Source organism: Schistocerca americana, chromosome 3, assembly GCF_021461395.2.
Source record: "Schistocerca americana isolate TAMUIC-IGC-003095 chromosome 3, iqSchAmer2.1, whole genome shotgun sequence".
Classification (NCBI taxonomy): Eukaryota; Metazoa; Arthropoda; class Insecta; order Orthoptera; family Acrididae; genus Schistocerca; species Schistocerca americana.
In genome coordinates, this window is record NC_060121.1 from 958919874 (window position 1) to 958945185 (window position 25312).

The window sequence follows — 25312 nt, forward strand, 5'->3', positions numbered from 1 at the left end:
TTCACTCACTCAATTCACTGGCGTCAAATAAAACCATCACTTTCCAATCTATCTTAAATCTTTACCTTTTCTTAACACCAGTCTGTCACCACAATCAAGATTTTGTATTTCAGAGAGAAATTATTGTGAATCATCAACATAATCACTTTGACATCCACAGCAGAGTAAATATCACCTCTAAACTTTCGCATGAATTAGTCTTCAGCTACACACATATACCTATGCATTCTAATGTCACCTAGGCCACCTTCAATCATCAGGCTAGCCTCTGCCGTTTCTAACTTTTTGGAAGAACTTCCTTGGCCATCTGTGATTCATTCGTTAGCTGTGTGTCCTGCCCACTTCAACTTCATTATCATTACTGTTGCAACTAATGACCCACCCCAGCTTCTCTCAGGTAGAATTAAGCGTCTAAGGTTGAATGACTTGTCTAGCATACCTGTAATTTTGTTTAGAGGCCAGTTATGATTAAAATACAATGTTAGGTAACTGAATTCTAGTATAACTTAAACAATTTGAATAGCACATGCTAGAATACTTCTCAGAAGAAATACTTAATCAATAATCGTTGTATTTCAACTGTTTTGCACAAAAATTCATAAATCGAACCCACAAACCTTCCATGTGAATCAGTCTGTCTCTTAGCAAAAACCACATCAAAATCCCCACAGTAGCTCATGATATTAGCCTCCACGTAGAGGCAGAAAAATGCACCATGAGACTTTACTTTATAATATGCCACTCTTTCCTGTCTCTTTTCATAATTCTCACCATGAATTTCTCCATTGCTTGCTGAGAAACACTCGGGTTTTGAATTACTTTTACATAAAATATCTCACCCCAGCTATTCAGAACAGGTAACACACACTGATTTCAGCATGTAAATAACTTCAGTTTTAGTATGTTGCTTATACCATACCATACTTCAGCCTTATTGTACGTGAGTTTCAGGCCTGTTTTCAAATTGAATCTATTAAGTTCTTCCATTAATTACTGAAGTTTGCTTGCAACAGAGACAAAAGAGCACAGTGCCATCATCAAAGTAGTGGTTCAGGAATCTTGTGGTAACACACATTCTTTCTTTGCTTTCTTCCTATTAGGAATGCTGTGAATAATTCTGGTGATATGGAATCTGCTTGGCCGCTCTCTTTCACTATTAAATTTCTCAATATCTTGGTGAAGTACAATGGAAGTTGTAGCATGAACATATACAAGGGTTGGAACTTCAATAGTGGCAACTATTTATTTACAGCTCGTACAAAATAGGTACATGTATCAAAGTTTTACTAACCTTCAAAGTAGTCACCAGCATCGTGTATAACCCGTTGCCAGCAATGTGGAAGTCGTAGGATACCCTTAGCAGTGCCAGTTGTGTTGACAGTTTGAGCAGCACGGTCTATTGCCCAGCAAATTTGTAGCAGTTCTGAAGCGAAAGCCGTGAAGTGTTTCCTTCAGTTTAGAAATAGAGTTGAATTCATGAGGGCTTAAGTCAGGGGAGTGCATTAGGTGGTATAGCACTTAGCAACCCCATTAGCCAAACAAATCAGTAACAGCTTTCACTATACGTGCTTGAGCATTGTCCTGCAAAATGATGGTCAGGTCCTGCAGAAAGTGTCATCACTTCTGTCTCTAAGCTGGTCGTAGGTTGTGTTCCAAAAATGAACATCATAGAGACAGAAGTTTTGACGCTTTCTGCAGGACCTGACCATCATTTTTCAGGACAATGCCCAAGCACGTACTGTGCAAGCTGTCACTGATTTGTTGATTGATGGGGCTGCTAAGTGCTATATCACCTACTGCATTCCCCTGACTTAAGCCCTCATAAATTCAACTAGATTTCTAATCTGAAAGAAACACTTGATGGCATTAGCTTCAGAACTGCTACAGATTCGTCGGGCAATAGACCACGCTGCTCAAACTGTCACCACAACTGGCACTGCTAAGAGTATCCTACGCTTTCCACATCCCTAGCAACAGGTTATACACAATGCTGGTGGCTAATTTGAAGGTCAGCAAAACTTTGAAACACGTGTCTATTTTGTACGAGTTGTAAATAAGTAGTTGCTATTATTAAAGTTTTAACCCCCGTATATTATTCAGTATATTAACACAGGTTGATATGTATTCCAGCTTTTACCTTACAGATATTTTGCTGTCACTGTTCTTGAAGTTATTTGCTGTACTGGACCGGCTATGCAATGCCACTAACTCTGAATGCAGACATAGATGAGGGTACAGGGACTGTAGCAGCAGCCATTGGCAGCTCCCTGTTCTCACTCTGGTATTCACCTTGAGAGTGACCAGGAAAACTGGCCAAAAAAAACCAGCCACAGGGTGCATGCCCGCAACCAGGGATGCAGATGCTGTGGTCAGGAAGACAGCAGGTAGAACTGCAGGGTGCTATGGTGGCTAATCAGAGGCAGTGCCTCCACATACATCGGCTCTGGTGGGGGGACCAGTGGCCGACGTCAATCTCCATTGGTACTGCACTTTACAGCATCAACTGTGACAGGTGGAGAGCTGGAGATGACTGCTATTGCCGATGCTAACAGCTTGCTGGATCTGTTGGCAAATATTCTGCAGCAGAGTCACTGCCATTAAAGTGCTGCAGCTGTTTCTGCTGATACCAGTGCAGTCCTTGCACCCTTGAACAATGGAAGGCGAATGACCCAGCACTTGTGTGGTAACTCCATGTGCCCAATCCTGTTCTTGCCAAAAACTTTGTTCTGTGACTGAAATTTCATCTGACATGATGAAAAAACTGTTTCCGTGGCAGCCGCAGATGATGCAACAGGGCATGCTAATGACAACAGTGTAACAATCCTGCCTGCACCTTCCCATCAGGTGGTGAAACCTACAATTATGGATAAAGGGATATAAGGCAAAAGCTCAGGGCTCATGTACTATCATGTGTCATTTCCTGTTACTAACTTGCTGACATAATACCTCTGAAACAGTAAGCCCTTCGGCAATCACAATTTCAGTTAATTACAACATAGATTAACGTATCAGATCTCAATAACAGAGCAATAGAGACAGGTAGACCTTGGTTAATGAGAGTTTCAGCTAACCCAAATTATGATACAGCTCTTAATTTAATTAAAAGGGAACAGACAGGCCTTCAGTAATAACAGCTTCAGTTAAGCAAAATTACCAAATACAAACAGCCCAGCCTTCAATAATAACAGCTTCAGTTAAAATAGAGATAAGACACACTCCTCTAAACCAGTAAATAATAAAATTTAAATGACTGAAAATTTCTAGCCAACTTTAGTTACACATCTGACTTAGACAAATAACTCTTGTGTAAACCCGTAATTAATAAAATTTAAATGACTGAAAATTTTAAATCAGCTTCAGCTAAAAAAGACATAGCCAAATAACTCTCATGTAAACCAGTAATAAATAAAATAAAAAGACTCCAATGAAGAGTAACTTCAGTACAAAGAATTGAGAAACAATTGCAGAATAATTAACATATTATGCTCAAATGGTGATGATAGTAAGAACCAAAATGCTCCCTTTAAACAGTAATAATTAATTTTGGAAAATTTTGGGCATTCAACCAACAAGAATTTAAAACATGTTAAAATAACCAGGCGATGTGACGGACAATCACTACCAAGATACAACCAAACGCTTTGACAGTGCAATAATTTTGTTACTGTGCCACGGTTAGAAAGGCCAGACAGATGCAGAGTACCTGTACAACATGCTAAGGTTGCACATTAATGATCAATACTGGCCAGGATACTGCAGCAAGTTACATCAATACAATTCCAGCTAAGAAAAAGTTACCAAATGAGCTATTTTAAGGTACAGAATAAATTAATAAGCCTGGGAATGAATCACACACAACCGTTGATAGCAGCATTCGCACACACGTAAACCTCCTGACAGCTTTTTAAGTATTAGCAAGGAGGGATGCCCATTGGCTTGCAGAAGCAAGTTGTATCCCCCATTGTCTTTCCATCATCGCAGTCCATTGCAGCCTGCTCGTGTATAGCATGGGGGACAGGCCTAGCATGATAAAACTGTGGTTTTGCATGATCTTTAATTGTATGTGTGCCTTAAAATCTGTAGCCCTTCTTAATCCTGGTTCAAAAAGTTCACTTTACTACTTGTAATAATCAGAGCAAGGGAATGAGACACTGAAACACTGATTTGTGACACATTGCCTTTTATGTACAATTGAACAAATCAAACAAGTCTATGCCAAAAATGTTTGCACTGTTTCTAGAATGTAGTACGTGGAATGAAATACACTTCGTAACATTACGAAAAGTTGCAGGCAAACTGCACACACATAATACAGGTATTTCTTGTCTGCCATAAGCAGACAAAATAGTAGTAGACTTTTGTAGTTGTGGTCAACCAATCAGATTATAGGTGTCTTTACTGATTAGGGATACAGATGCACCTGTGTCTAATTGAAATTAAACTGTCTTGCGAGTCACTCTTAATTGGACAAAAAGTTTTTTCTACTTTCAGTGAACTACAGCAGAAGATTGGCATGAAGTGAAAAAGTGAGACTTACTTTGTGAATGTCGCAGTTGCTTGGTCACCATAGCATGAACTTGCTGTGGCTTTGTGTTAGACTGGCACTCTTGTAAATAGACTATTTGGATGTGACTTTGCTTGTTATACTTGAAGCACTGTTCTTCATAAAAAAGGACATGCTTGCTGTCATGAGTAGGAAAATACTGTAGACAAGACTTCCTCTCCTTTTTCTGAACTACAGCTCATGTACCACATGACCAAAAGATTTTACCTTTAATCTGAGCCCTGTTTTTATGCACTTTAACATTAGCTGACAACTGATTGCCTTGTGTACTACAAACAATAGAAATAGACAGAACCTCAAAATCAACTTCAGTTCCTTCCACAGTACTGTGAGGTGTTGTAATTGACAGAACTGTTTTGCCGGCCGGTGTGGCCATGCAGTTCTAAGCGCGTCAGTTTGGAACCACGTGACCGCTACGGTCGCAGGTTCGAATCCTGCCTCGGGCATGGATGTGTGTGATGTCCTTAGGTTGGTTAGGTTTAAGTAGTTCTAAGTTCTAGGGGACTGATGACCTCAGTAGTTAAGTCCCATAGTGCTCAGAGCCATTTGAACCATTTGACAGAACTGTTTTCAAATCCAGGTCTGGAAATTCTAGGATAGCAGCCCATATGCTTATATCTGATGTGTTTTGCACGACTGCCTCATGTAGCCTCACATCACTATAACTTTGTCCACAAAAACACTTGAACAGTCAATGTCTTCTTAGTCATTTTAAGTTCAGCATTCCACTATTTTAATGACTTTTCAGGGTGCTTCTTTAGATGGCAAAATTTAAATTTTGCCACTGTGAAATGAATCTGTGTCTCATAACGTTCATCGATATTCCTACAGTTCTTCATATTATACATCTTTGGGAAACAGTTTGAGACACAAGCAATAGACATCAACTCCAAGAGTGGACAGAAAGAATACTATGCACACTGTGCCTTGAATGCTGTAGGTGCTGAAATGAGCTTTGAGTTGAGTGCGATATTCCAGCTAATCTTCTTTCTTGCTATTAAGCAAATGAAACATTGGTGAACATCCATGCCCCCCCCCCTTCCTCCCCCCGTGGGTCCGGGTGTTAGAATAGACTCGAGGTATTCCTGCCTGCCGTAACAGGCAACTAAAAGCAGTCTCTCACTTTTCAGCCCTATACGTTCAGGTCCTATTTTATGGTTTGACCTGCCACTTTCCAAATTCTACAGAAGTGCGGGCATATGTGGTAGGATGCCTTACGTGGTGCATGAGTTATCCATAGTGTCCTTAGATTCGATCTCCTGAACCACTTGTCATGGCTATGCATCTCCACCTGCAATTAAACTACTTGGGCAAGGACACTTTCTGGGGTGTCATCTTCTTCCATTGTCTCCTGTCCTCTTTCGCCCCCAAGACGATACTGGATTTCTCTATGCCCAGTATCCAGCACTGTAGCCAGTCCGTTGTGGTGGGGCCGTCATGTACCAATATGGTGGTAGCCTCCTGGATTGCACTGCTGATACCCGAGCTGTAAACTCCCCACATATGTCAAAGGAGCAGATACTTGTCTTCCTGGGGCATCAGGACTGCCGGCAATGGCCATCATGCCAGGTGGCCTTTGCTGTGGCTGGGAGAACCGCTGTTCGGAGTGGGTGGCATCAGGGCAGATGACCCGCAATGAAATTGACTGTCATCTATTGCTGGTGACCGTACAGTGCCAGCAGCCTCTAAGAAGGGCAAGATCGAGTACAGTGCTGACAGATATGAACCTAAATCATTTCTCTCCCACGCTACACCATGGGAGGAACATAGGGCTACAGAAAGAAGAGAGCCCTATTCGCCTCGGTATTTAGTCTGTAGCAGAATGGACAGGGACTCCTATCTACTTACTAAAACTCAAATTTTTTGTTGAACATCTTGAGGATAAGTTTGGGGAAGTGACAGCGCTGTCTAAGATGAGAAGTGGTGCAGTCTTGATTCAGACAGCATCCCCAGCCCAATCCCAGGTGTTACTCACTTGTGACCGGCTGGGTGATATTCCTGTTTCTGTCACTCCCAATAAAAGCATCAACATGGTCCAGGAGTTTATTTTCCATCGTGACCTCCTCTTGCGGTCTGACAATGAGCTCCATGCCAGTCTAGAACAGCAGGGTGTTAATTTCATCCGGTGCATTTACAGGGGACCCAAAGACAACAGGGTTACTACCATTGCCTTCATCTTGGCCTTTGAGGGTGATTCATTGCCTGAAAACGTCAAGGTGATGGTTTACCACTGTGACGTTAAACCATACGTCCCTCCCCCTCAGCAGCACTTTAAGTGCTGGAAATTTGGGCACATGTCTTCCCGCTGCAATTCCAATGCCACATGTCGAGACTGCGGACGTCCGGTGCATCCAGATACTCCATGTCCACCTCCTCCCACTTGTATCAACTGTGGAGAGCAGCACTCCTCCAGCTCGCCAGACTACACTGTACTCCAAAAGGAGTGGAAAATCATGGAGTAAAAACCCTGAACCAGTTGACTTACCAAGAGGCTAAACGTAAATTTGAACGATTACACCCCGTTCGGTTGACATCCACATATGCTGCAGCTATGTTACCATCACCGTTGCAAGTACCAGTCTTACCGCACTCTGTGCCACGAACAGTGGTCCCTCCAGGCCTCCAGAATACATTTGCCCCCCTTGGGTGGTAGGGGAAAATCTCCTTCCAGTGCTCCCAAAGTACCTACTTCCCAAACACAGGGGACATCGGTCCCCTCCCCCAGCCGGAGAAGCAACAGCCTCCTCCAGCTCCTCTCATGTAGAAGTGCTCCCTATGGACCCACTCTCCCACACCCTCCCAAAGTCTACACTAATGCCACAGTGGATCCTCATCAGTGGCTAAAGGAGCCAAAAGCTGCTGGACAAAGAGCTTCACAGTCTTCCACCGTGCCTGAAGCTACTTCGGAGAAGTCCTCCCAGCAAGCCCCTAAAGAGAAGCAAGAGGGCAAGCAAACAAAGATGTGTGCTAAGAAAAAGGACCCTCCGGTGACCCCAACACCACTGCTCCCTAGCAATTCTGTGCCTGATGAGGCGGAGATCTTAGTGTCCCCTGAGGATCTGGATCTCACTGATGCCTCATCCACAATAAGAATGGATACAAATACTCAATCAGTGGCAGCAGGTGACCCTGATGCATAATCTGCCTCCTTGTGCACTTCATGCCTTCCCAGCCTCATGATAATGTCATCCTCCAGTGGAATTGCTACAGTTTTTTCCACCACCTGGCTGAGCTATGACAACTGTTAAGCTTCACATCTGCTTTCTGCATTGCCCTCCAGGAAACCTGGTTCCTGGCAATGTGGACCCTGCCCTCCGTGGATGTTACAAGAACCGTAGCGACTATAATAGTGTGTCAGGTGAAGTTTGTGTATGTGTCCTGAACTCTGTATGCAGTGAACTTGTGCCCCTTCAAACCCCTCTTGAAGCTGTGGCTGTCAGGGTAAGGACGACACAGGAAATAAGTTTGCAATGTATATCTTCCTCCAGATGGTGCAGTACCCCTGAACACATTGGCTGCACTGATTCGCCAACTCCCTTAACCTTTCCTACCTTTAGGAGGTTTTAACACCCATAACCCCTTGTGGGGTGGCACTGTGCCTACTGGCCGAGGTAGATATGTTGAAACTTCACTGTCTCAACTCAACCTCTGCCTCTTAATTACTGGGGCCCCCATACATTTCAGTGTGGCTCATGGCACTTACTCAGCCATTGATTTATCCCTCTACATCCCATAACTTCACCCGTCTGTTCACTGGAGAGCCCATGATGACTTGTGTGGTAGTGACCACTTTCCCATCTTCCTGTCACTCCCCCAGTGCCATTCCCCAGACGTCTACCAAGATGGGCTTTAAACAAAGCAGACTGGGAAGCTTTCACCTCTGCTGTCACCATTGAATCTCCCCACATGGTACCATCAATGTGGTAGTTGAGCAGGTAACTAAATCTATCGTTTCTGTGGCGGAAAATGCGACCCCTTGATCTTTAGGGTGCCCCTGGCGAAAGTCAGTACCTTGGTGGTCGCCAGAAATCACTGAGGCCATTAAAGAACGTCGGCAAGCTCTACAGCAACGTAAGTGGCACCCTTCCCTAGAGCACCTAATAGCTTAACAGTTCTGTGCCAGCTTCTGCCAGCTCACAGAAAGACGGAAACAGGAATTTTGCGAGAGGTAAGTCTCGAACATTGGGTGCCATACGTCACCTTCCCAAGTCTGGACTAAGATCAGACATGTTTGTGGGTACCAGAACCCGACAGGTGTCACTGGCATTAACATCAGTGGTGTGTTACCTACCTACGCAAACGCAATAGCCTAGCACTTTGCTGAGTACTGTGCTCGAGCCTTCGCGTCGGAGAATTATCCCCCAGCATTTCGCCACCTCAAAAGGCGGATGGAAAGGAAAGCCCTCTCATTCACTGAACGTCACAGTGAACCCTATAATGCCCCATTTATGGAGTGGGAGCTCCTCAGCATCCTTGCACATTGCCCTGTCACAGCTCTTGCTCCAGATCGGATCCACAATCAGATGATCAAACATCTCTCATCCGAGTGCAAGTGACATCTCCTCGTCATCTTCAACCGGATCTGGTGTCATGGCGTCTTTCCATCGCAATGGCAAGAGAGCACCTTCATTCCAATCCTCAAGCCCGGCAAATCCCCACTTGACGTGGATAGCTATCGGCCCATCAGCCTCGCCAACGTTCTTTGTAAGCTGTTGGAGCGTATGGTAAGCTGGCAGCGGTGTTGGGTCCTGGAGTCACATGGCCCACTGGCTCCACACCAGGGCAGTTTCCGCCAGGGTTGCTCTATCACTGATAATCTAGTTTCCCTCGAGTCTGCCGTTCGAACAGCCTTTTCCAGATGCCAACACCTTGGTGCCACCTTTTCTGATTTACGAAAAGCTTAAGACACGACCTGGCGACATCATATCCTTGCCACATTACATGAGTGAGGTCTGCGGGGCCCGCTCCCAATTTTTATCCAAAATTTCTTTTCGCTCCGTACTTTCCGTGCCCAAGTTGGTGCCTCCCGCAGTTCCCCCATATCCAGGAGAATGGGGTCCTGCAGGGCTCTATTTTTAGTAGCCATTAACGGTCTAGCAGCAGCTGTCAGGCTGTCTGTCTCACCTTCCCTGTATGCAGACAACTTCTGCATTTCATACTGCTCCTCCAGTACTGGTGTTGCTGAGCTGCACCTACAGGGAGCCATTTACAAGGTGCAGTCATGGGCTCTAGCCCACGGCTTCCAGTTTTCACCCACAGAGTCATGTGTCATGCGCTTATGTCGGGTGTCGTACCGTTCATCCGGGACCAGAAGTTCACCTTAATGATGATCCACTCACTGTAGTGGAGACATATTGAGTCTTAGTACTGATTTTCAATGCTCTGTTGGTGTGGCTTCCTCATCTTTGTCAGCTGAAGTGGAATTGCTGGCAGCACCTCAATGCCCTCCACTGCCTGAGTAACACCAACTGGGCTGCAAATTGCTCTATGCTGCTGCAGCACTACAGAGCCCCTGTTCAATCCCGCCTTGACTGTGGGAGTCTGGTTTGTGTTTCAGTCGGAGCCCACAGTGTTGTGTTTACTCGACCCAGCGCACCACTGTGGCATTCGACTGGCAATGGGAGCTTTTAGAATGAGTCTGGTTACCAGCGTCCTGGTGGAGGCTGGAGTCTCTCCCTGCTCGCTAGTTATGTTTCACATATTCGTAGTTATCCTGAGCATCCAAATTACCATCTCCTTTTCGCACCCACGGCAGTTCATCTCCCGCATTGAAGGCACAGGTCAGGGCTTACTCGAGGTCCATTCATGTACACCTCCGTGGTGTACACTTAGGTTGAAGCTTCACCTGGACCTTTCATGTGGTCCTAAGAACTCAGTTAACCCCATGGCTCTCCGATGGCACTTCCTCTCGATTCTTGACATGTACTAGGACCATGAAGTGGTTTACACAGATGGCTCAATGTCTGATGGTCATGTTGGCTTCGCATATGTTCATGGATGACATATTGAACAGCACTCCTTGCAAGATGGCTGCAGGGTTTTCACTGCAGAGCTGGCAACTATTTCTCGTGCTCTTGAGCACATCTGCTCATGCCCTGGCGAGTCATTTCTTCTCTGTACTGACTCCTTGAGCAGCCTACAAGCTATCAAACAGTGCTACCCCCGCCATCCTTTGGTAATGACCATCCAGGAGTACATCTATGCCCTGGAACAGTCCAGTCGTTCCATGGTGTTTGTATGGTCCCCAGGTCATGTTGGAATCCCAGAAAATGAACTTGCCAACAGGCTGGGCAAACAGGGTACACGGAAACCGCTTCTGGAGATCGGCATCCCCATAGCTGACCTATGATCATTATTTCGCTGCAAGTTTTTTCAGCTTTGTGAGATGGAAGGCATAATCTCAATACGCACAACAAACTGCCTGCCATCAAGGAGACTATGAATGTGTGGAAGTCCTCCATGCGGGCCCCTCGCAGTGACTCTGTGGTTCTCTGCCAGTTCTGCATTGGCCATATGTGGCTAGTACATGGTTACATCCTCTGTCCTGAGGACCCACTTCTGTGTCGCTGTGACTTCCAAATGACAGTCATCCACATCTTGCTGGACTGCCCACTTTTAGCCCCTCTGCGGCAGACTTTCAACCTTCCCAGCACCCTACCTTTGGTGTTGGGCAACAATGCCTCAACAGCAGATTTAGTTTTACATTTTATTCATGGGGGTGGTTTTTCATTGTACCATATAAGGGTGGGCATTTAGCCTTCTCTCCAAGGCCACCACCCTCCCTCCATTTTAACTCTGTTACACTTTCTTTGCATTTGTTTGTCTTGGTGGTCGTCATTTCCCTACATGTGTTCATCTCGCCTTGTCTTTTTGGGGTAGACATTTTAATGTGTTGCAGAGTGGCTGGCTCATCCTCTCTTATTATTGTGATCAGCCAGCCCAGACCATCTGCTCTATGGTTTTAATACCTCCTTCTACTTTTCTTTGTGGTGTATTTTTTCCCATTTTCTGTTCATTCCATTCGTTTTCTTTTTAGGTGTGGTTCCCTATTCCTTTTCCCCCCCTTTTACTTTCTAAAACGTGCTTTGGGTTTTTTTTTGTACCTTGAGCCTTGCTTGCATCAGGAAAAAGGGACTGGTGACAGTGTAGTTTGATCCCCTTACACCCCAAACCAACCAACCAACACCCATGTCCCTATGATGGACGAATTACATTTAATACAATTTCAGGTCACAATGATAACAGTTTAGTTCTTGCCTTGAATAACAGTCAAGTATCGCTTTACATTTAACTCTGAAATTGCTGCACTGATCTGACTAATGACACAAGTCTGTTCCTTTAATGTGAACCAGGGTGCTGATGCTATCACACTGGCTGTCAAAGAGTGTGGTGTGTGGCACTGCACTGTGATATAAATAGACTTCCTGCAACAGCGGTGTACGGAATGTCCTGAGGGCGTGTCTTCATCGCCATCTTTCATTTGTGGCTGCATCTGGCAGTTTGGTCTTTAGTTTGTGGTGCTGTCATGAGATACCAACTTTGACATGGAACCTCACTTGTAAGACGACACTACATCGTAGGTACTAACTGAGGGCATGTCACATTGAAAAGCAATAGATCTCTCTCTGTTGATTGCTCTCCTGTAGAACATGACCTAATGTGTATGTAAGTGTTTGCTAGAGCATCTACACAACTAAAAATGAAAATAAAAAATATTGTGGAGGTGTGGCAAGTAAATAATGAAACTATTATCGGAAATGTGATTTATTGCAAACAAATTTAGAACTAATTTTTATCCTCTTCAACATATGCCTGCCCCCCCTATCCATACACCACTGCACATGAGTCTTCTATTGTTCAAAGCAATGTTGTAGGTCATCCTTTGTCACTCTCTTTAACAACTCTGCCATTTTTTCTTGTACCTCTTCAATATGCTCCCTTCAATGCAATTTTCACTCTGGGAACAGATAAGTCACAGGGAGTTAGATCTTGCGAATGCAAAGGATGTTAGAGTGTAGGAATTTGATTGTTGGTTCACAAAACGGCATTGTGGGCTGATGCATTTTCCAGAAACAGAATCCAAGCATTGGTCTTCCACATATTGAGTCGTTTCTTCCTTACTCTTTCTGCCAGTTTGATTAGGACTTCTTTGTAGTATCCCTGATTAATGATTTGACTGTCAGGCATCTATTCAATCTTGATAATGCCCCTGATAACAAAAACAAATAAATCACCATCGCCTTCAGTATGGACATTCTCGTTAGTGCTTTTTTTCATTCTTGGCAATGTGGGAGTCTTCCAGGGCATCAGTTGGTGCTTTGTTTCTGGGTCGTACTGGAAGATCCATGTTTCACCAGATGTGATGACACACTGTACAAGCTGTGGATGGAGATTAGAGTGGCAGTTTTCCGCCACAGAGCACGTGGCTGGCGGTTGCTAAGGGGGCCATGGCGAGAGGCTAGCGTTTACGTGGCCTTGGAGAAACCTGAGCAGAAGCTTGGCAGGAGTGCATATGGCAATGTTTTTGCACTTGGAGAAATTTATATGCCAGAGAAAAATTTATGCGTACCTGCTTTCTTGTCACGTTTGTAAACAGAGCGATAAGTGGTTGCGTAATCACTGAGGTCAATGCTTGCACAGAGTGCATCCCATGTGGCTGATGCCATACGCTCGTTAATGAAGTAAGATAATTGTAGTTTTTTTGGTAGGGATAAAGGATAGGAATACTTTATTTAATTTCTATATTAATGAGTGAGATTGCTAGTGACAGTATTTTTTTTTACAGTTGTCAACACCTTTAACCCACACTGACACAGGTTCAGATTCATTTATCTTGTGATGATTCCTCGTCGTGAGAACCAAAGGCATGGACGACAGGTAATAAGATTTACCTATATCTCTATTGTACACTTCCACAATCTGAAACGTCCGATAAGCGATGACGTCACGGCTGTTGAACGACTCCAGTCCTGCCACTTTATTGACTTTAAGTCCACATACTAAAGCAATGGTAGCCCAGCCATTACCTTTTTGATTGGCTTCATTGTTGCTAAGGGTAAAGTTCAGAACTCCACCACAGAAAACTGATGGACTGTGCAGGATGACTTGTGCACCTACATAGTTCTTGGTCTTGATAGTAATATTGTCTGTTGTTTTATAGACAGTTGGGCAGGCACGCCTTCTTCTCCTATAATAACGTGGCATTTTCACCGTGAGTGGTCAATGCTGCTGCGTGTGCGGCTGCATGAAGACTGACGCCTTCTTAACAAAATCATTACTTATACAGACAAAACTGTTGCATCCTTGAGCCCCAGGTTTGCGATGTACGACTAGCAGTTCTCGACTGACGCAAACGATCAGAAATTTTCAAAGTCTGACATTTGCGTTTTATCCCATACATGTGCTGTAGCCACTATAGCGGCATGTGTACCCGATTGCTTGTCATGATCAGAAGATCAGAAAATGTATGCATGCTAAGAGTGACGCGGAGGTGCGAGTTGGCACTCATGGACAGAAAAATATGTAAAGCTAAATTATGTAGATGCACCACAAAAATATATAATAGTTTAAAAGTTACTGTTGTCTTAAAAATTGTCAATTTATGAAAGTTCAGAAGCTAATATCTCGGCAATGCTTTGGCTGATTAATATGAACAAAGTGTTCACGGATGTGGCTAGTAGAACTGCATCAAGCAATCGTAGTGGATTTAGCAGAATATGTACCATTTTTTAATGAGAGGTCGGAATATGGGATTCAACTGAGAGAAACTGTGTTTTTGGTAATAAATAAATAGACAAAATTAGCGGCAGCATTCTAAACTCTAAAGAGGTAGGTATTTTTATTTAGTATGTATTAATAAGTATGTATCTTTATTTGCTTATTTATGTTCAGTATCATAAATCCGGGAAAAGCAAAATCACACCACAAGAACATTATCTGTGAAAAAATGAAGGCAGATACAAAAAAAAAAAAAATTTGGACTCAAGATTATTGCCCAGAAAATTTCCATATTTTTTTTAATGTATCATATGTGTTTCATGTTTAGTTTTAGAATATTCATAAATTTTTTGTCAAACATTGTTTTGAGTTAGGCAGTCATTTCGAGGGTGCATAGGGTGGCCATCTGTGAGGGCAGTTGAGTTTGAGCGACGCTAAGAGCCAGATGTGCCGCTCATCTGGGGCTGGTATTGGGTTGGAGGCCATGATCGGGGACAAGTATGTATGTAGCGACGTTCGAAAACGATCAAGTTTAGCGCAATATAGTGGTTTAGGGCAGCAGACAGCAGTGTATTTTGTGAACTGTGAACAGTGCCGTGATCGCGACATGTGAATTTTATAGTGAATTGTTGTAGCATCAGTTATCAGCAGCTGCCATTACCTAAAAGCCCCTCAGACTGCATTTTGTGTGTTAAGTCAATATTGTCACAGAAGGAGCTGAGAAGCACAGTCACTGTGGTGTAGTGGTTATGATGCTAGGCTGTTGCAGGGAGGATTGTGAGTTCAAAACTCACCTGAACTGTAAAATTTTAATTTCTGTATTCGGTTCAAGTACATTCTAGAAGTATCCACAAATGTCAAGAATCATTATACTGGAATGTTCTGTAACTGTACACATACCTTATGTGTTCTGGCCGGAGGCAGTTCGCTCCGCACTCTTGTACGTGCAAGTGCTGAATAAACCTTCATTAAGTGAAGTTAGTGTTCGTCATTCATCTAATTATACCTTCTTCTATGTGATAATATATTGGACTGTTTGTGGAAAAATTGAAATAAACTACTTGTTCAAATTATAAATAAATGTGAGGGACTCAATATTTTTAAATTTCACCACAATACCTGCCTGAATTTTTTTTTATATTTTATTTCATCTTGAAAATTGAGTTTACAACAAGTGTGTGCTGGCACCCTATGACGAAAAACATAGGCAAACATTGAGACCAGCCACATCTCTGGGCTGCTCAAGCTGAGAGTTGAGTGTAACAAATATATATATTTTTTCGTGCTGTAGGACATTGGTGCTCGAGCCAAACTATACAATCTATAGTGCGTAGTGCCCAGTACCATCGTAACACGTGACCAAGTCCGGTTTCCCGTTGACTTGTTCCATGACATCAGAGCAGACGTTCTTCCAATGACAGCTTTGTTCCTGAGAGAGGTTTTTCAGAACCAGTTTTGCACAAACTTTGGTCATGTTTAATTCATCATCCAAAATTTGTCTTACTATCTTCTTTACGTGCTCACCATGTATGTGATATCTGGAATGCTCAGATGTTGGTCATTCCACATAGTTTCATTAAGCTTCTGAATGTGTGCCTCATTCCCAGAACTCGCAGATCAACTGGAAAGTTCATTATCTTCAACCTCTTTGTGACCGTCTGAAAACGGTTCGTGCCATTCAAAAACTCATCATGTGACCTAGCATTATCACTAGACACATCCTTTAACATATAAAAACATTCCATTGGTGACCTTTTTAATTTGACGGGGAATTTGGGTTAATGTGCTACTCAATTTTGAAGTTCACCATGCTCATGGCACTACTGCAGAACAATATCCTCTACAACTAAGGCTCAAAAGCAAACTGAAACAGACCTAAGGATGAAACAAATGGTGACTGCTGCTCTTGAACTTTCAATGTCTGCTGCATTCCAGTACCAACCTCCCAACATGCGGCAGCGTGACAGGAGGTTGTATAGTTGTATGTTGTATATTTATCACACCTTGTGTATGGCTACATTCTGGCTATTAAGACTTTTGTAGCTGCATATTTCACCCCTTCCTGTGCCAAATTTGGATTAGGGTAATGCAGATCATTTTCCCTTCTAGTGTTGCATTCATGAACATCTCTGTCACTACACTATGTGATAAAAAGTATCCAGACACCACCAAAAACATATGTTTTTCATATTAGGTGCATTGTGCTGCCACCTACTGCCAGGTACTCCACAGTAGCGACCTCAGTAGTCATTAGCCATCATGAGAGAGCAGAATGGGGTGCTACACGGAACTCACGGACTTTGAACATGGTCAGGTGATTGGGTGTCACTTGTGTCATATGTCTGTATGCAAGATTTCCACACTCCTAAACATCCCTAGGTCCACTGTGCCCGATGTGATAGTGAAGTGGAAATGTGAAGGGACACGTGCAGCACAGAAGCGTACAGGCTGACCTCATCTGTTGACTGACAGAGACTGCCGACAGTCGAAGAGGGTCGCAATGTGTAATATGCAGACATCCACCCAGACCATCACACAGGAATTCCAAACTGCATCAGGATCCACTACAAGTACTATGACAGTTAGGCAGGAGGTGAGAAAACTTGGATTTCATGGTTGAGCAGCTGCTCATAAGCCCCACATCACACCGGTAAATGCCGAATGATGCCTCACTTGGTGTAAGAAGCATAAACATTGGATGTTTGAACAGTGGAAAAACGTTGTGTGGAGTGACGAATCACGGTACACAATGTGGCGATCTGATGGCATGGTGTGGATATGGCACTATCACAGCACAGTCCTACATTGATGTTTTAAGCATCTTCTTGCTTCCCACTGTTGAAGAGCCATTCAGGGATGGCAATTGCATGTTTCAACACGATCAAGCACCACTGAATAATTCATGGCCTGTGGTGGAGTGATTACATGTCAATAATATCCCTGAAATGTCCTGCACAGAATCCTGACTTGAATGCTATAGAACACCTTTGGGATGTTTTGGAATGCCGACTTCATGCCAGGCCTCACCGACCGACATCAATACCTCACCTCAGTGCAGCACTCCATGAAGAATGGGCAGCCATTCCCCAAGAAACCTTCCAGCAACTGATTGAACGTGTGCCTGTGAGAGTGGAAGCTGTCATCAAGGCTAAGGGTGGGCCAACACCATATTGAATTCCAGCATTACCGATGGAGGACGCTACGAACTTGTCATTTTCAGCCAGGTGTCCAGATACTTTCGATCACATAGCGTATCAAACTTGGATAGATAGTTGATAACAAATTTCATAAGTGAATAAATGTAGCATGAGGCTGTGGTTAATATTCCCAGTTCCTTAAACACATACCTCCAAGATGTACATGTGGGAACTTCTGTAAATAATTGGAATCCTTTTCTTGTGTGCAATGAATACTTTTAACCTAAGCAAGGAGTTACCCCCAAAATATTATAACATGAGGCATCAGCTAATGAAAATACGCAAAATACTTTAACTTAAAGACCTCTATATCCCAAAAATTGGCAATTATTCTTACAGCAAAACTAACAGATTTTAGCAAATCTGCTATATGGTTTTCCCAATTTGTTTTCATCAGTATGCATACGTAAGAGCTGTATTTTTCTAACATGTGTATTATTTCTTGTTAGTGTACTACGTTAATAGGAAGTGGAGTATTTGTAACAGGACAAAACTGGATGAACCATGTTTCTGGATGGATGAATCACATACTCACATGCCAATAATGCGTTCTCTTTTAAACTCACTGACTTGATGGTACAGTTCGTGCATATGACTGTGAGGCATCCTGCATGTCTGCTTCAACCACACTGATCCATTACCTTCAGTTTATAGTGACAATGACAGCTGCAGGCACATTTTACCAGTAAGTGGTGTTGCGTCGTGATATCAATGTTGACTTTGAACCCATGGGGCCAACATGGTTCAAATGCTCATGATTTCTGCAGAATGTATTAATGTACATGTCCTGCGAGTATGAATGTCCCATCTCTAGTTGTTCAAGGTGTTATGTTTTTTCTGAACATGAGTATTGGCACTGGGCAACAGTATTGACATCTTTGGAGTTGCCTTTTTTCTTTATAGAGGCCTAACAATAGCATATTTCAATCTTCTTGGGAAATCACTGTGAGTTAATGCTGCATTACATACATGGCTAAGAAAATTACTTATTATAGCCTTACAACATTTTAGTGCCTTGCTGGAGATATTACCCATCCTATATGAACTTTTGATTTTAAAAGTCATGATCCTCTCCCTTATTTCAGTAGAGATGTGAGATTAACTTTTATTTCACTAAATGTCCTCTGTATTGCTTCTTCAGCATACTGCTTTGCTTTTTGTTCTGAATATTTGCATCAGTCTCCTCACTTCCCCCTCTTTTTTTGTTTTTTGTTTTTTTTTTTTTTTTTTTTGTTTGGGTTTTTTTTTTTTTTTTTTTTTGTTTTTTATTATTTAGGTAACTACTAAAAATATCTGCTGCACATGAGCAGTCTTTTACAATGTTTCCAGTCTGTTTAACAGCAATAGTGTCATTTCCTAAGGCTTCTTTTCCTGTCTCTTTTTTAAGAATATTCCCTGTTGGTTTGATTTTATTATATGATCTGTCAATTTCAGACGAGATGTGCATAATGCTGGATTTTTATAACTTTTTGTAATATGTTACAGTACTGTTTATAATAGGAAAGTATTTCTGGGTTATTATTTGTTCTAAACAAAGATTGTTAGTCTAAGATAAAATGAGAAATCTGAACAGCTAAAGTGTGTGTGTGTGTGTGTGTGTGTGTGTGTGTGTGTGTGTGTGTGTGTGTGTGTGGGCGCGCGCGCGCACGCTAGTCCTGGTGAAACATTAAAATTATCGTGTAACATGGAATCATGTAACCAGTGGATATTGCTTATTACTTAAACAAAAATCTGTGTACTTTTTAGAGAGAAATATCTGTACTTAAAGAAATATTTGTATGTTAATAAAGTAAAATGTGTAAAAGTTTCCTTCTTTTGCAAGTGTCAGTTACACTTACTCGGTATTCTGAAGCAAATAGTGATTTATTGTGGAAATGCTGTTTGATCAAAGTAGTTGTTGATGAAAGCAGGAGACGAGGTAGTTAAGGATGCATTTCTTTCACATAGTGTCTCAAAACAGGTCACTCTCAATAGTTGTAAGAAATAAGGTCAACTTTTAGTGAGAACCTAAGACAATTGTTTATCTTTCAGAAAGACTAAATAGTTTTAGACAATCAAAAATCCAGGATGGAATGTAACAATATTATGGAAAGGATAGTTGCTACTCACCATATAGTGACTCAGCGTCTCCGCTATTTGGTAAGTAGCAACTATCTTCGTCATAATATTGTTAAATAGTTTTAGACTTACTTTATATATAAAAGTGTTCTTTCATTGTTTTCTGCTGAAAAATGAGCATGTTATATATGTTTCCTTCAAGTGGTACTGGGTGACGTGTTGTAAATTGTGAAGTGTTTTCTCTTCTTTGAGACAATACTAATTCAGAATCTGGCTAAGCCGCTTGATTTTGGTTTTGCAAAATTTCTTTAATGCATCCGACATGAAAGCTATGATGCAGCCAATGCAGAAGGTATGTATTCGCCAATCAGTCGTCAAAACTGAGTATTCAGTTTCTTTTGAAGTTGTACTTAGTGATTTGTTGCACCACGAGAATAAAAGGGCAAAGCCACAAATGAAAGCTGTAGCAGGCCTTGAACAGTTCTTCTTGTTAATCCTTGTTTCTGTTCTGGAGCTTTAGTGATGATAAAGTATTCGTCTCATTACTACACAAGGTGTCACAACTTTCACACAGTTTTGTAACATTACACTGAGTCTTCAGAACTTCTGTCAGTATTTTTTCAGTCAGTGTTCATATAACTTCATTACATATTAACCATATGCAGTTTATGCTTGTTTACAGGTTTCTGTAGACAATAAAAGCAAAGTACGGTTTGTGGCACTACAGCGCTTGAGTGTCGGTTACCAATTACTGAGTCTGCACTGGCTGAATACACGCACCCTGGCTGTTTTGGACACATTGGAGCAGCTGCATCTCGTGGATGTTCGGTCACATGAGGAGCTAGAGGTTCTGGACCTAGCAGCTGTTGGCCTGGTATACGCAACAGCACACTTCAAGGGTCTTGCAACTGGTGGAAATGTCAGCAAAGCATTGGTATGCTATTTTCCAACAACCACAATGTCTGACATTTTGTGTACTCTATAGCTTGAAACTGTTACATTCTCAAACTGTGTATAACAACATCAAAACTGTGAAAGAGCCATAGAATTTACTTGGAAGTTTGGGTGAGAAGAAGTGTTACTTTCAAAAAACAAATCCAGAGCCCCCAGTTTTGTAATAAATACAGTACACTTCATCTCAGGGCAGAAACGCAACTGGAGGAACATTGTTTGAAATGGTCAGGAAATGATGCATTCCACATTCCTATCAATATAAGCCAAATAAGCATATATAATGTTTTTTGGGAAAAATGAAGACTGTAACTGAAAGAGCTAAGTTGTCCTCAACCAGTAGATGGGTTTGAACACCACTGTGCTTTACTGGATGCAGTCTTATGGAGATGCTATGCTCTTGGCTTCCTCCAATCTTTGACTCACAGCCCTTTTCTTACAGGTTGACATACTGTTTAATGTGCACTCTGAACCACAGTGCAATGTGCCATTTTCACATTAACAAATCATTGGCAGAGTGATAAGTGAGAGAAAAATTCTAGGACCAATTTTTGATTGGACCTCCAACATTTTGGTTTGTAAATTGCACTTACCCAGTTAGCAGTGGTTACACATGACTACTAGCCACTGTTGTTTTTTACCATTTATGAATGAGGTTTGGTAACTGTTTCTCCTGATCCAGTACACATTATAACTCATTTCTACTTTGTTGTTGTCAGTGGAATGTACAAGAAATCCATGAAATGTATACTTCCATACATATATGAAGCTCAAAGGTTCAAAACTACTAATTCCCAGTTTTTGACATGAAACAGAGTAAATACTAGTAACTGATTTCTGGCATAATTTCTGCAAGAAAATGTATGGAGGTACGTGATACTAAGCCCTTAATGTCAGTTTACGACAAGTAAAGACGTTCCTACTTATGACAGTACAAAACTGAAATGATTTTTCCCCACAAACATTAGCAGTTCTCATATATTTCATTTATTGTTCCTGCATTGTTAATTTTAATTTGTTCATTTTCCAGGCCTTAGCAGGAGAACATGCCTGCTATAATTCTGTAGTCAGCTTTGGAAGCCAGCTGCTGCTGTTGGGCACTAAAACATTTCATGTGTTGTCAATCAGAACTTGGAATGATCGTCTAGCACACCTTGTGAAACAGGTGAGTTGTCACATTCTGCTCCGTTACTGTAATGAAGGATAGCATCATGCATTATTGCCACTTTTGATAGTTGGCTATAATTGTAATAAGTAAAAGAAAGAGATTAAATTATTGTTTTTCTGTCACCAAACAAATATGACAGATTATAGCATGGTGTTTTACATGTTTATTTCATTGGCATGAAAACGGTACATTTCCTGTACACGTCTTAGGAAGTAAAAAGGATAGTTCCTAAACATTCTATACTTTTTTCCTTATAACATAGGATGAAAATTAAATGACCTACACCCTTTGTTTTGTTACTCCTGTCATGTGTTGTTATCACCCCATACACCCCCCACACACGCGCGCACACACACACACACACACACACACACACACACACACACACACGCACACGCGCTTGCCCATAATTTCCAACACTCATTTTCCTTTTTGAAGGGTTCTTTCCTGCTGTCTGTGTTTTCCTACGCTCTTTTACTGAAACATAAGTAACTCTGGAAGACTTGAAATTATTTTGCTTTTGCTATTTATTTTTCAAGTAAGAAAAAAATTGTTTTAAGTCATGTAAGCTGATAGTGTTGCTTGTAATTAAACTGTAAACTGCATCATATATCTCTCTATGAGAGTGTAGAAATGATATAAATTGGCAATGGCCTCTTACTTTGTCTCTTGGTATGTGCCTTATCAGCCCGAGTTTCCATACTGTACTGAGATCAGTAACGGATTAATATCCCAACCTGGAAGATGAGAGTTCTGCTTTGTTTTCTATTTCCATTTTGCTTGTCTGATGAATGGGGTATCCCTTGAAAATATTTGTTCATGAATTTCATATTTTTTGGTTGGGATCCAACAGCAACACAGTGATGGTTGCTTTGAATATAATTACATTCATAGGGAGAGAGTAAATTCAGTAAACAACATTACAATGTTTCATTTGTGCATAACTAACAGTAAGTGGTATGTCTTCCATAACCTATGCTTTCCAACGGTGTGTTTGTAGTAACTAGTGTTACATGCTACATGTAACTATGTTGCTTGAGAAATAAAAGTAGCAGACTCTTAGATGAATATAGTAAGTGTGTGCTTGTGCGTGTGCCTGAGCGTGTACTCTTAGCTCATTACAGGTTTCACCCAAAAGCAAGCAGAGTTTTCATTCTTTTTTGTTGATGGCTCAATGCTGCTAGTATTCGGCAAGAGGTCTTCTTTACTTCAAGATTATTTAGATTCTTATTTAGGCATTTTATTTAGTCTGAGACACTTCCAATTTTGATAAAGTAAGTAATAAATGATGTCATATTTGCCCAACTACAAATTAAGATTTTTTCCCCAACTTCATGTTCGAAAATACGAGGTTGTCTTACATTCACAGATTAAACTACTGCCGGTGAAGTCAATATTTTTACATTACGTAAAAGACTGTCTTATATTTACAGATGAAACTTTGGCAATTGAAGTCACTTGAAGATTGATTCTGAAGAATTTGGGAAGGTTGTGTAGTGTCACAAAATCGCAGACACTAGTGTTCATACTAGGTGTGTAAAAACTAATGAGAATGACAACACTGAAGATGATATGGCAACCTGTGTTTTTCTACATGTGTAGACTTGTGTGTTCATCCCTTTCAGATGCTCAGGCAGAGTTTCAGCTCTATAGAATCATCATGTGACTTTTGGAGAGCAACCATCAGTGAAGTTGTGTGCGTGCGTGCGTGTGCGTGTGTGCGTGCGCACGCGCGCGTTACGAAAATGAAATGGTGGGATTTAGAGCAACGTTATGCCATCAAGTTTTGTGTTAAAGTTGGGTAATCCATTGGTATGAACATTGAAATGTTGAAACAGCATATGGAGAACATTCCTTATCAAGAGCTCAAGTTTTTGACTGGCACAAAACATTTTTGGAAAGCTGAGAACATGTTAAAGAGCAACCTCTCTCAGGGAGACTTGAACTTCAAAAACCACTGAAAACGTCGAACATTTGTGTGCTCTTGAGAGATCGGATTCACGTTTAACAATAAGGATGATGGATGAGCTGTTAAACTTACACTTTCACCATATGTCAAATTTTGACCAAAGTTTTGCACATTCAAAAGGTCTATGCCAAAATGGGTCGATAAACCTTATAGCAGAGCAGAAGGACAGTCAAAGAAACGTGTGCATTGATCATCTTGAGAGGAATGATAAAAAGGTTCAGGCGTGTTATCACAGATGGTGAATCCTGGGTTTTTTAGTATGATACTGAGACAAGGAGCCAAAGTGAGGAGTGGCACTTTGAGACATTTTCTTGAGTGAAAAAAGCTCGAATGAGTGAATCAAAGATTAAAACAATGCTGAATTGCGTTTTTGGCGATAGGGTATCATGCATAAATATATGTTCTTCCAGGACAACCTTGTCAACAAAGTGTTTTACAAAGATATCCTTGAAAGGCTCAGGAAAAGGGTGAGACCAGACATTGCAGACAACTGGACACTGCGTAATGACACTGGCCCATGTCACACGGCCAGTTCCATCATGGAATTTTTGACCTCAAAAGGGCCTTCCTGTTGTTCTACAGCCCCCCCCCCCCCCCCCCATGCACCTGATCTGAGTCCTTGTGACTCTTTTCTTTACCTGAAACTGAAAAATGTCTTAAAAGGACACACGTTTTGGACTCTGGAGAACGTTCAAAAGAATGTGAGTGACATGTTAAAGGCCCTATCACTTGAGACCTTTCGTTGCTGCTACCAGGACTGGGAACAACTTCGCCTGTGTATTGGTGCTGAAGAGAACTACTTTGAAGGGGACAATATTATTCTTTGAAAAAAATAAAAACTGTGATAGATAAAAAATCAGTTCCATTACTTTACTCCCTCACCTTGTACTCCTACTTCTGGCACAGTCACAGGCAGGGCCTAATTGACTGTGTTTTGTTTTTATGAGCAATTATTTAATGTATTTCATTCATTCTTTCTTTCACAAGGATGTTATTTATTTAACAACATTGTGTGAGCCAAGTGAGTACTGCAGGTGACTGGTGTCCATCTGCCACATAACATAAGCTGACAGCTGTTGCTCCTGCCACACATGCCAAAGTTGTTGAGAGGCCAAGCTCCATGACACTGCATCAAGGAGGTCAGAATCTGTTCTGACCACCTCGTGCCACATAGGTGCTGTTCTTATGTTAATAGTAAATTGTTACTAATGGTTTTACTGGAGTGATTGGAGAAAGTTATCACAAAAGTGATATTATTTGTTAATTAGCTCCAGTGAGCAAAATGTAACATTGATTTTGTTGTTGTGGTCTTCAGTCCTGAGACTGGTTTGATACAGCTCTCCATGCTACTCTATCCTGTGCAAGCTTCTTCATCTCCCAGTACCTACTACAGCCTACATCCTTCTGAATCTGCTTAGTACAATTTTTACCCTCCAAGCTGCCCTCCAATACTAAATAGGTGATCCCTCGATCTCTCAGAACATGTCCTACCAACCGATCCCTTCTTCTAGTCAAGTTGTGCCACAAGCTACTCTTCTCCCCAATTCTATTCAATACCTCCTCATTAGTTATGTGATCTACCCACCTAAGCTTCAGCATTCTTCTGCAGCAACACATTTCGAAAGCTTCTATTCTCTTCTTGTCTAAACTATTTATCGTCCACGTTTCACTTCCATACATGGCTACAC

The 25312-nt window shown here is 41.8% G+C and overlaps 1 protein-coding gene across 1 annotated transcript in view; it reads left to right on the plus strand.

Moving 5' to 3' along the window:
- LOC124606769 (vacuolar protein sorting-associated protein 8 homolog) overlaps positions 1-25312 on the plus strand; it is a 196609-nt gene that overhangs the window by 47741 nt on the left and 123556 nt on the right. The window contains exons 7-8 of the mRNA XM_047138823.1: positions 20219-20470; positions 21518-21652. Of these exons, the coding sequence (XP_046994779.1) occupies positions 20219-20470; positions 21518-21652 (387 nt within the window). The remainder of the gene's footprint in view (positions 1-20218; positions 20471-21517; positions 21653-25312) is intronic.